Here is a 12,693-nt window from a genome sequence, read left to right as displayed (position 1 = left end):
TGGACTCCAAGCTCAGACACCCTGCCAGAGGATGTGCCCATGGGGTCTTCCAGCACACCCACCCTGCTTGGTTTTAGGGCTATGTTCCTGGGGGGGGCAAGGCTTCTGGCACGAGAGCCCTCACCCCTCAGTCTATGGACTTTGTCAGCTGGTGTGATAATTCCCTAGAAAACAAAGGAGCGCTGGCATGCTCCAGCATCTACTCACAGTGGCTGAACTTCTGTGAGACTGAAAGGATGGCCAAGCAAGCCCTGCCTCCTCCCCAGCCAGCATTGCAGAGAAGCTTCCTGTGTGCTTGCACTGAGGAAATGGGCCAGTCTCTGCATTTTCAACACGTGCTGATTGACATTAACCCTTTGAGTAGTAAGAGCATTCATGTATGTCCTCGTGCCTCCTGACCATCCAGAGTACGGTCGATTTATTTTAAAAATTTATAAGGCAACATTAAAAAAAGGCAAGTGTATGTTCTTCTTGTTTCCATAAATTGGTTATCAAACAAACATGATTTTAAGTTAATAAAACTAACTGTAACTAATTTCATTTTTTGAAAACAAACTCACAGGGGTCAGTGAACATGAAAAACTCACTACTCAAAGAGTTAATAAACCAGATACACTGACGAACACCAGCACATCTTCAAAACTGTGACCGTGTACGTAAACAGCTGGTCCTTAGGTATGGCCCACACGTGCACACTCAGGCTCACACAGAGGGAAGTGTTCGGGAGAATGAAGGGGCAGACACCTTCACTGGGACCCTCAGCAAAAGTATCCTGCAGTTTCTGGAAACGATGGGTCATAATTCCATCAGCAAAGTGGCTGCAGACAGCTTCTTGGTTTGTCCACACTGAGAATGAAAGAACAAGAGGGTTTGCTGTCTCTTTGATTGAACGTGGAGCCTGAATTCAGGCCCCTGAGGGGAATTGTGTCTGCTGAGCCCTGCTTGATCCTGCGTACACCCAGCCTGAGACTGAGGCCCAGAATAGGGCCTCCTGACAGCACCTGTCTCCTGCTAATGGAGCCCTCTATTACTTGCAGTCAACTGGGAGAGTGCTTTCAGACAGCCAGCTTGTTCAGCCCCTGGTCTATCCGGAGCGCCTGGAGCTTATCCGGAACGTCTGCAGGGATGAGGCCCTCAAGAACCTCTCTCACACTGTGGTGTCCAAGTTCGTCCTGGACCGAATATTTGTCTGTGACAAGCACAAGATCCTTTTCTGCCAGACTCCCAAAGTGGGCAACACCCAGTGGAAGAAAGTGCTGATCGTGCTGAATGGTGCGTCTCTGCCTGCGTGTTTCCCACTGTGCGGTTTGGGGTTTGCCCTGGTAGGCAGAGAAGGGGCTTAGAGGAGCCACAGGAAGGGGCATGTGCTAAGTAAGAGAGGTTGCTGACCAGTCAGAGTTCTTTGTTGCATTTTCCTACCAGTGTTGTAATTTGAAAGTTGGGATTAATTTAGATGCTGTTGTCAAAGGGCCACCTCAAAGGCCTCCATCTTTTGGCTTTCCACAGCAGGGTCCCCATCTCAGGCAGCCTGCCCACCCAGGGGGTCTGTTCTTTTCTCTTCAGATTCAGAGCACTGACTCATACCAGTCACTGGTGTTGTCCTCGCGAGCCAAGGCCCCTGCTCGCTGCACCACCAGGACCAGGAAGCTGCCCAACAGTTGTCCTTCCTGCAATGAGAAGGGTCCATACCCTAATGCCTGGGAGGTGGCCCTGGGGCCTCTTCATCCACAAAGTATTCTGTGCCACTTGGATGGAATGAAACAGTCCCCATTTTACACAAAGCGTCTATATTCAGAGGATTTAACTGATGTGCTTCAGGAAATCTGATGTTTTCTTGGGAACAAATTAGGTCATTAAAAAGTAACCTCAGCCCTGGCCTGTCAGTTCAGTAGTAGAGCTCTGACCCAGTGTGTGGATGTCCCAGGTCCTATTCCTGGTCAGGGCACACAGGAGAAAAGACTATCTCCACCCTTCCCCCTCCCCCTTCTCTCTCTTCCTCTTCTGCAGCCTTGGCTTGATTGGTTTGAGTGCATTGGCCCCAGGCATTGAGGATGGCTCTGTGAAGCCTCTACCTCAGGTACTAAAAATAGCTTGGTTACAAGCATGGCCCCAGATAGGGTGTCCCAGTAATAGGAAATCAGCGGTCCTCTTGACTGCTTTCCACACCTCCCTAGATGCACCTGCAGGGGGACAGGCACCTGAGCAGGTCCATGTGCAGATCCAGAGTCGGTTTATGTTAGCCTCCCTCATTTTGGAGCCTCCACAGCAGTTAGTGTAGCATTCAGGACTGGTGCTTCAACATTTGGGGGAAGAATTAATGAAATAGACAAGGCTGTGGCCACTGCTTAGGTGGCCTAACAGATTCTTCCCTGCCAGACTCCAAGTTTAACACAACAGGATTAACCCCAAAATGGATGTGAAGGTTTGCAAACGTTTGTCTAAATGCTCAGATAATGACACTTTATTTCCATTTGTGTAAGTTGAGAAAAGAATAAAGAACCTGCTTACCCGACCAACCCAAGGATGTACCCCCACCCCACATGCTGCACTCCTCAGCCTGCCTCCAAGCACTATGGCTCTTGATGCTCTTGTTTTCTTCTGAGTCAGTCCTTGTCCTCCTCAACCCATGCTTCAAATATATCATATTGTTCCAGCACCAAACACTTCTGCCACTTGCCCCTCTGGGATGCTGTGAGGTTACCCAGGAACCACCGTAGGCCCAGGAATGTGGTCCTGGGGGCACCTCGCCTGTCGGGAGGAATGGGCATGTGGCAGTCCTGTGGGTATCCAGCAGTGTGTTCCCACTGCCGACCCCCCCCCCCCCCCAGTTTCATAGCAGAGTAAGTGCTGGTGGTTGTAGGCACTCTGTTTATGTGCAGTGATCTGTTTGTCATAGCAGAGTGAACCCAAGTCCAACGCATTGCCGGTAGTAGGTGTTGTTCTTCTCTCCACCCTTGTTCCCTCCGTGGCCCTCTTCCTCCCGCTTGTCTGTTTCCATTAGGTGGTTTATAGATTACCAAAAGCTTTTCTTGACTCTCACCTTATCATGTATAATTCATCTTAGTTGGAATTCAAGTTAAGAGATGGGATCTTCTTATTTATTTATTTATTTACTTATTTATTTACTTATTTATTTATATTTAGTGAGAGGAAGGGAGGCAGAGACAAACTCCCGCATGTGCCCCAACTGGGATCCACCTGGGAAGTCCACTAGGAGGTGACGCTCTGCCCATCTGGGGCCATTGCTCTGTTGCTACTGGAGCCATTTTATAGCACCTGAGGTGGAGGCCATGGAGCCATTCTCAGCGCCCGGGGCCAACTCACTCCAATAGAGCCATGGCTGCAGGAGGGGGAGAAAAGAGAGAGAAGTGAGAGGGAGGAAGGATGGAGAAGCAGATGGGCACTTCCCCTGTGTACCCTGACCAGCAATCGAACCCAGGACATCCACACTCCAGGCCAACATTCTACCACTGGGCCAACTGGCCAAGGCCAAGACGGGATCTTTTAAGGCAGCCCTGCGGTGGCCAATGCTTCTCCCTTGTTTACTTCCCAGGAGCCTTTCCTTCCATCGAAGAGATCCCCGAGAATGTGGTTCATGACCACGAAAAGAACGGCCTCCCACGTCTCTCCTCCTTCAGCGATGCAGAAATTCAGAAGCGGTAGGAACAGCTTCTTGTGGGGAGGGGAATTGTGGTAAAACCCCACACTCGGTTCTGCACTTGCCCTGTGTCCCACACTGAGCCAAGGGCTCGTGGGGAGGTTGGTTTGTGTATGCCCCATGTTCGCTGTAGTTAAATTCAAAAATCTTGATGAGAATTTCATAACGAGTCTCCACCTTTGCCTTCATGCAATCCATTAAAATAAAGGTGATGTTGTCTTTCTAATAGAAACGAGTGATCATCCTTGTTTTGCTTTAGTTGTGTCAAATTTTATGGACTCCTTACTGAATATGACTATTACTTCATAAGAAAGGGATTTAGTTACAGGGTGCCTGCTTCCTTGGTAGCCACCCCAGGGGTGGTGGTGTGGACTAGATCGCACACAGACGGTGGGAGACAGACAGATCTCAGCAATCATAGCAAGGATGGACGCTAGTGTTTACAAAATTACTTAGTTAGTGAACTGAAAAGTTCTCTTTGTTATCTATTTATCTATGAAATGGCCCTGTGCAACAAAGTTTAAGAGGAGTGGGGATGTCAGTTAGGAACCCACTGACCTTTGCCCTCTGGTACTTCTGCACCTTCTCATTGCCTCCAGCCCTGGTCACAGCTCTCTCAATCTGTCAGAGCTTTCTGGATGCAGCTGTGCCCCCCAGCACTGAGGTCAGTTGGGGATGTCCTGGTACCTGCTGAGCACCTGCATCCTGGGGCTTATGTGAGAGGAAACGAGCTGAGGCTCATGGAGCAATTCCTGGGGGTGTGGAGTATGCGCACGGCAATGACAGCAGTGTCCTCACTGTTTTGTCGTCGTTGTCACTGCTACCGGCCCTTCACCTGGTACTGTTGTGCTGCCGCCGCCCCTGGCAGGCCTCACAGCCACCTTTGCTGCCCCCTGGAGCCAGAGCCTCCTCCCCGTTTTCTCTTGCCAGCACTTCCTCTTACTTTTCCTTCCCCTGGCAACTGTGAATTGAATCTTTAAAGATACAAAGTAACTTTCTCTGGCCTGAGTTCCTAACTTGTTCTGAGTTCCTACCCTTAGGATTTTTCTGCCCAGAAACAAAACTTTTTAAGGTTCTTAAAGTTTTGAAATACTCAAGTGAAACAACACTTAGGTTAAATAGATGTTCTCACAGTGACTCCTAAGGGTGAGTACTGTGGCCTTGGACAGTTAAAGTTTCTGAGCCTCCCTGTCCTCACCTGTAAAATGGGTTAATGACAAACAGGATTTGCTTTCGGTGGTGTTTGAGTGGATTAAGTAAGAGATGCATGTGGCACTCGCTCAGGTCTCACTGGGGCGAGGGTTCCAGAAATGGTGACTGCTGCTTCAACTGTCACTGCACTCGCCCTGCCCTCACACGGTTAGCACCAACAGCTTGTGCTTAACCTTTTGTTATCTTTGTTTTTTTTCCCTTAGCTTGAAAACCTACTTCAAGTTTTTTATTGTAAGAGATCCCTTCGAAAGACTGATTTCTGCTTTTAAGGATAAGTTTGTCCACAATCCCCGCTTTGAACCTTGGTACAGGCATGAGATTGCCCCTGGCATCATCCGAAAGTACCGGAGGAACCGAACAGAGACTCGGGGCATCCAGTTTGAAGATTTTGTGCGCTACTTGGGCGATCCAAACCACAGATGGCTGGACCTTCAGTTTGGGGACCACATCATTCACTGGGTGACGTACGTGGAACTATGTGCACCCTGTGAGATAACATACAGTGTGATTGGTCACCACGAGACGCTGGAGGATGATGCCCCATACATCTTAAAAGAGGCTGGCATAGATCACTTGGTGTCATACCCCACCATTCCTCCAGGCATCACCGTGTATAATAAAACCAAGGTGGAACACTACTTTCTGGGCATCAGCAAACGAGACATCCGTCGCCTATATGCCCGTTTCCAAGGGGACTTTAAGCTGTTTGGGTATCAGCAACCAGATTTTTTGCTAAACTAATGTGTAGTACTGTGAATCCAAATATACTGCTCACAAAAATTAGGGGTTATTTTATAGCTTCATACTCATTTTGAAATATCCCCTAATTTTTGTGAGCAGTATATTTTTGTTAGACCAGAGGCTGAACGGGTAGAGATCCAAGCACAGAAATGGCACTTCCTCTGTCACAGTCCTGCAGGCTCCTGCAACCACCCACAGACTTGTGTGGCCTCAGCCGAGGAAGCTGCACCCTGCAGCTGAGGATTAGTGTGAACATCAGGTGCACTGAGGGCCTCCACCCCACCCCGACCTGTGCCACCAGGTCTTTGCTCTCCTTAGAAGGGGAAAAGGACTGAACATGTGCCGCCTCACAGACCAGGAGGAAAATTGTCCCGACCTAGGAGTCATTTCCCGCGGCCATCAAGGAGGTGGGCACACCTGCAGCTCCCCAGACTGGGTGGGTGTGCCTGTCACCGGGAGACTGCAGGAGTGGCACCCAGCACTTTCAGGAGACCTCAGACTCTAGTGGTGTGCAGACATTGCAGGGGCTAAACCAGGAGCGAAGCTGCACCACGTCACACCTCTGACTTTCCCCTTGGTGCTGCTGTAATCACAGAAGTCAGCTGTTCTTTCCACGCAGCCTTGTCCCCATGGGAATCAGGAATGACTCGAGGGTACTTGTTGGCCGTCCATCTTTAGAGTACATGCCTGTGTCCCTCTGCCTGCCAAGTGATTTTCTCATTTGGCCCAAGAGGTACAGTTTTGAAAGTGAGGAGAGTGGAGTGTATATTCTTTGCATCCGAGAAAGCACCTGAGAAAGCGACCATCTGGAGCCTTGCAGGGAACACAGCCCAGGACAGGGAGAGCTGGTGGGTTCTGGAGCTCAGGCTGCAGGGGATGTGGGCACGCCTGTCCAGATTATTGTCTCTCTCTTGTCTGTCCTGTCTGGATGAGCATCGGGGCTTCTACTGTGTCATCCAGGCCCTCTCTGGGCTGTTGGTCCCCAGAGCAGCACTGGGGTCACTGCAGTTCACACGGCCACATGGTTCAGTTCCATTGAAGTGCAGCACTCGCTGCCAGCCTTGTTCTTGGGGCATCATCCCGCTCTACACTGGATAATGAGATTCACCAGCAATAAATCCCGGCTGAGGCCGTCTCCAGTCATGCATCTTCCAGGCACAGAGGGGCGAGCCACGGCCACCAGACAGGATGCCTTCTGACAGCAAGGGCCCTCGAGATTTGAGGCTTTCCTTCGAGGCAGCCTCACCTTCCCTTTTGCACAGGGGCCACCTGAGTCTGTAAATGTGAAAGTAAATTAAAATAAAATGTGTCCAAACCTGACAGGTGCTTCACTTTGGGGAGGGTTCTCTGTGGCCAAGCATGGTCCCTGAGGCCCGGCCACAGTGAGGGGCAGTGCGGGACTGCTCAGATGGCTGCTGGTGACAGGACCGCAGCAAGGAAGGCTTGCATGTGCCCGACTGTGGCACTGATGGGGCAGTCAGTGTGGCAGCCCTTCACCCCCAACAGGCACACAAAGGCTGTAACATGAGTCATCATTTTTCTATAACATCTTGTTAAAATCATTTACACCTAGTAAGCTGATTGATGACCTCTTTCTTATTTGAAATGTAACAGTGTTAACAATATATTTGAATTTAAGGCCTTAAAGTTAGTCCTAATTTTTTTAAAAATACCTTTTTCTTTTTCTCAGAAATGGTTGGAAAGATGGGTCCCCATGTAGCTTAGCCCAGGGGTCTCAAACTCGCGGCCCACGGGCCGCATGCGGCCCGCCGAACAATTTTGTGCGGCCCACAGACTAATCCACGAAGTTCAAAATATTTTGGATAAAATTAAGTAAGCCTAGGGGCCTACTTGTATTTTTCATTTCTCTAGCATCCTAGCTAGATATTAGCTTAGTTAACAGCAGTTGTGATGCGAACTACAGTTTCTGGTTGTTTTGTGACACTGAGTAAACTGCATGTACGATTGTGCTTGTTGTACTGATTTTTTTTTGTTTTCAACTGCAGTGAGAAAAGTGTTGCGTAGCCTGACCTGTGGTGGCGCAGTGGGATAAAGCGTCGACCTGGAACACTGAGGTCGCCGGTTCAAAACCTTGGGCTTGCCTGGTCAAGGCACATATGGGAGTTGATGCTTCCAGCTCCTACCCCTTCTCTCTCTCCTCTCTCTCCCTTTCTGTCTCTCTCTCTCTCTCTCCTCTCTAAAAATGAACAAATAAAATAAAAATAAAAATAAAATTAAAAAAAAAAAAGTGTTGCGTAACAGTTGCCTTTTGTAGACCTAGTGCGGCCCGCCGAACGGCTGTGATCTTGCTCTGCGGCCCACATGCTGAGTTGAGTTTGAGACCCCTGGCTTAGCCCCTAGTCTCTGCCATTAAGATATAGGTCATTTTTCTTGGACATTTGGGCTATTGTCCTAACAGGTTTTGCCAAACAAGTAGGGATCACCACCGAACTGGACATTTCACAGTATGTCCAAAACCCTTGTTCCCCATCACCACCCCTTGCACTGTGGCTGTGGACCCTGCTCAGCCACCAGCCGTAGTCACCCCCTGCGGAAGTCACTAACCTCCTCCAGTCTGACCCACCTCCTCCCGCCCGGCCTGACGAGCAGGCGCGCCTTCCTCTGCCTCCAAGGCAGTTTTCCCCACACTGCTGCCCACGTTGAGCTTTACAGGCACAACCTGGAGCGAGCCTGGCTTCATCCTTCCTGGAAATGAACACTGCCTGTGCTGGGGACCTCCCTCCCTGGACAGGTGTCTGGGCCGCTGTGGCAGCCTGTGCCCACACCTGCTCCAAAAGCCCTGTGTCCTCAGTCCTAGGTTTTCTCAACTGACTCCAGACCTGCCAAGGGAGTGGGACTGGAGGTTATTTTGCTTAAATAGAACCCAGAAAACATACTAATCAAGATACTCAGGAAAAGTTTTGTGTGGTGTGCAGATCTGTACCCGTCTGTCTGTGTACACATGTCTATCTGTATACACACACACATCCATGTAGCTGTGTAATTTAGGTTAATTCTAGCGAGCCTACCACTTCTATTCTTGGCAAACATAAAATGTGTGCTTTATTTTTATGTGACTCATTGGGGTTTCCTTTTTTTTTTCATTTTCTGAAGCTGGAAACAGGGAGAGACAGTCAGACAGACTCCCGCATGCGCCCGACCGGGATCCACCCGGCACACCCACCAGGGGCGAGGCTCTGCCCACCAGGGGGCGATGCTCTGCCCATCCTGGGTGTCGCCATGTTGCGACCAGAGCCACTCTAGCGCCTGAGGCAGAGGCCACAGAGCCATCCCCAGCGCCCGGGCCATCTTTGCTCCAGTGGATCCTTGGCTGCGGGAGGGGAAGAGAGAGACAGAGAGGAAAGCGCGGCGGAGGGGTGGAGAAGCAAATGGGCGCTTCTCCTGTGTGCCCTGGCCGGGAATCGAACCCGGGTCCTCCGCACGCTAGGCCGACGCTTTACCGCTGAGCCAACCGGCCAGGGCTGGGGTTTCCTTCTTTAAAGGCTTTGCGCTCCATACATGGACTGGTCTTGCTTCCCCTGTTACCGTGTACATTATTGACAACCTCTGGCCTCTGTCACCTGTGATAATTGTGTACTGTGCAGGAGAGCCACTCCATCCCATTGATTCTGCCTTCTTAGTACTCATGGAAGATGGTTTTAAAAAATGTAGGTGGGAATCCACATGTGAATGCAGCCGCTCGCGGAGGCCTAGGTGGGGATGGCCCTTGGCCGCCATGAGTAAAGAGGCAGAGGTTTACAGTGAGGGTACAGAGGAGCTGCAGCCAGGCCCAGCAACAGCAGCTGTGCATGCAGACCATGCACAATGAGTCAGTTTGTTTTCTGTCTTATCATCATCTTTAACCTATTGCTTGTTTTTTCACCGTATGATTCCCGGGAATAAAACAAATAGCTAGGCAGTCTGTGAAGACAAGTTCTATACTTGAGAACTACTTTGTGAAGAAGATTTCTACCAGGAAATTGTGGAAAGGATTGTTCAGAGAACTTCCCATTATAATGTTGTGCATGAGTTTCCAGAAGGAAAAGACCCAAGCTTTTATCCAATCCATGGCCTCATTACTGCCTCACCAGTAACTCTGTTAACACTAATGAGGGCTTGTTTCTGTTTTGGCAACAAGTTCTGAGCTTTAAGAATGACCAGTGGTCACTTTCCACAGAAACCCACACCATTTCCTGCCGTGCCCAGCATGGGGAAATGAAGACCTGAGGGAGGGTGACGGAGGATGAAGGAAAACAGAGATGTAGATCAAATTTGGTCCAGGTGGGACAGTGTGCTCTGATGGAAACACAGTGACTCCAAGCCTGTTTTCAGGCTGGTGATCTCTTGGGGCTTTGAACCTGGGTCCTTCGTTATCTCAGTCCCACACTCTATCCATTGTGTCACTGCTGACCCTGCTTTTGGTGTCAGTGCCACGAATAGCCTTCAAGTTGTTGCAGCGACCTTGCCCTGCCAGGTCACTCAAGCCTGAGCAGGCCCTTCCTCAGCTCTCAGCTGCAGGTAGGCCGGACGTGTTCAGATGCAGTGACTCTCTACATCTCCCCCCCCTTTTTTTATTTCTTAAATTCAGGTGTTTCTTTACTTATCACAAAGCGATATCACGAGGAAATCATTCTCTAGTAAGCACATATTTGGGGGAGATAGGAGGTGGCAAACAGAGTTCAGAAGCCTCTGTGCAGGTAATCACGTCAGGGACCCGGCGTCCCTAAGTCTGCATGAATGATATCTGCTTTAGGCAACACTCTATTCTCAGGCCACTCTTCCACATTACCCCTTTTTTATTTTTTAAATGCAGGAGATGGTGTGCTATGCTTGCTTGGAAGAGCTGTCTTTGGATGACTTGACATCTGACAGAAAATGAGCAAAACAAAATTATACAACATATTAAAGCAATCAAATACCAAGCAGTATGTTTAAGCATATTAAAAGGGTTAAAGCCTTGTAAATCATTAAGGAGTTGATTTGCTATTTGTGCCGGACTAACAATACCATCATGGCTATCTTGAATATTTTGATTATGTTTATGTAGCTTAGCTACATCTATACTAATATTATTATTATTCCAAATTCCTTGAAGGTGCATTTTGATTTTCTTCCATTCCCGTTGGGATTGACTATAGGGAACAGAGGTAACACAGATCCACTGAAAGGCTGCATGACATAGGAGTTGTTGGCGTACTTTAATGCTCTGAATTTGATTACCTAAATTCAGAACTGCAGCTTCTAATGCATTCAGCTTTGCCTCCAGCTTTAAATTAATATGTTCTTGGTCATATAAAGCCAAGGAAGTATTTTGAGCCAATTGATTGACATAGTGTGCATTTTGAATACTTTGGGTAAGAGCAGTAGCTCCTAATATAGTGGAAGCTAGTAAGCCTACGAGGGTTATTATGCCAAATATGATCATGGCAACAACTCCTTTGGACCTGTGGATAAGTAATTGGTGTATCTCTTGTAAAGTTTGAAGCTCTGCATCATGATACCAGGGTCCAGAAATATTTGCTAGAATCATAAGGAAAGATGGTTATTTTAATACTACATGTCCTGTCCTTTATTAATATCTAGTGATACAATTTGTCAGATTACAATGAACACACTGGACTGCATAGTACGGTCCAGTTGTAATGTTTACTAGACCAGCCAAATACAAAGGCTGGACACATGCTCAGAGCCATAATGAAAGGGTGTAGTGACACAGGGGGAAAGGACAGAGCCAAAGGATTTCAGGTAAAATTTACAAAATCTGTTGGGACAGCTGAACATCACAATTCCCTTTGGAGGTGATTGGAAACAGTTACAAGTATATTGCTTATAAAATCTCCAGGAGTCATATAATTGTGATGAGGATGAGAAACATTGAATCTTTGGGACCAACCAAAAACTTGTTTGGCTGTTCCTGGAATATTAAATAGCATTTTGGCAGAACGTAAGCACATTCAGTCCAATGCGGGAACCCACTTAATTCATGACTTGGTGCCATTAAGGCAGTTAAGAAATAGGGGGGTGCTGTAAAGCAAGAGTTAAATTCTAATTTGCTGACCTAAAACCCTCACAGTCCTATCAGAAAAATTATGTTTAAATTCTTCAGGAGCAAAGGAATCCTCCTCCCGTTCTTCCCGCTCTTCTTCTGCCTCTTGTTCTAACTCTTGTCTATACTCTGAGGGAGGTTCCTCTTTCTTTTCCTTACCTCTATCTGCAGCGGGAGGAGGAGGCACAGAAGGAGGGGGAGTACAAAGACCCTTATAACCTCTCACTGTTTCTTTTAAATGGTCAACTGAAGTGCCTGATGGCAATCTGGTCTTCTTGGGTAGGATCAAGACAATCTCTAATTAAATTCCACAAAGAGAAGGCTGTAATTGGAATCTTATCTGGGGCTTTTGCCTTAACGAGCTTTCAATTGCTTACGAACCCTTTCCCAAGTTTTCTCATTAACAGTCCCCTCTGCAGGGAGCCAGGGGCATGTCTCCTGTACAAAATGTAAAAATTCAGAAAGCTGACTCCCACGGACAATACAGCCACGGGCTCTTAACATTGCGTTAAGCATCTGCACATAAAGATTTCTTTCTTGAGAATTAGAATTGCCCATATTTTATACCTGGTGAAAATCCGCTTCTTACCTCAACTTGTATCTGGCACGCGTCTTGTTCAAGGAGTGTCCACTCGCCTGACATGTGAAGTTCTCCTGTACTCAGGTCCCTATTTGCAGGGACTTGCCGCAACCAGAACAGGGAAGCAAAGACCTGACGGGGCGATGGAGGATGAAGGAAAACACAGACATGAAATTTAGGGCAGTGGGACAGTGTGCTCTGATGGAGACACAATGACTCCACACCTGTTTGCAGGCTGGCGATCTCTTGGGGCTTCAAACTTGAGTCCTTTGTTATCCCAGTCCGATACTTTATCCATTGTGTCACCACTGGCCCTGCTTTTGGTGTCAGTACCATGAACAGCCTTTAAGTTGTTGCAGCGACCTTGCCCTGCCAGGTCACTCAAGGCCGAGCAGGGCCCGAGAGCTGAGGTAGGCCGGATGCGTTCAGATGCAGTGGCTCCCTACAGTCTCCCGC

At 48.4% G+C, this 12,693-nt stretch overlaps 1 protein-coding gene across 11 annotated transcripts in view; it reads left to right on the top strand.

Moving 5' to 3' along the window:
* Positions 1–8,683, top strand: part of CHST10 (carbohydrate sulfotransferase 10) — a 33,055-nt gene extending 24,372 nt beyond the window's left edge. For 10 of the 11 annotated variants that reach the window (XM_066377580.1, XM_066377585.1, XM_066377579.1 and 7 more), the window contains 3 exons: positions 1,038–1,272; positions 3,554–3,659; positions 5,074–7,183. In XM_066377580.1, coding sequence (XP_066233677.1) covers positions 1,038–1,272; positions 3,554–3,659; positions 5,074–5,611 — 879 coding nt within the window. In that variant the 3' untranslated portion in view covers positions 5,612–7,183. Of the gene's footprint in view, positions 1–1,037; positions 1,273–3,553; positions 3,660–5,073; positions 7,344–7,972 lie in introns of those variants that run through there. The other variant, XR_010750339.1, reaches the window with a different exon arrangement.
* Positions 8,684–12,693: the final 4,010 nt, after the last annotated feature.

Source organism: Saccopteryx leptura, chromosome 3 (assembly GCF_036850995.1).
Source record: "Saccopteryx leptura isolate mSacLep1 chromosome 3, mSacLep1_pri_phased_curated, whole genome shotgun sequence".
Lineage (NCBI taxonomy): Eukaryota > Metazoa > Chordata > Mammalia > Chiroptera > Emballonuridae > Saccopteryx > Saccopteryx leptura.
This window is presented reverse-complemented; position numbering and strand designations above follow the sequence as displayed.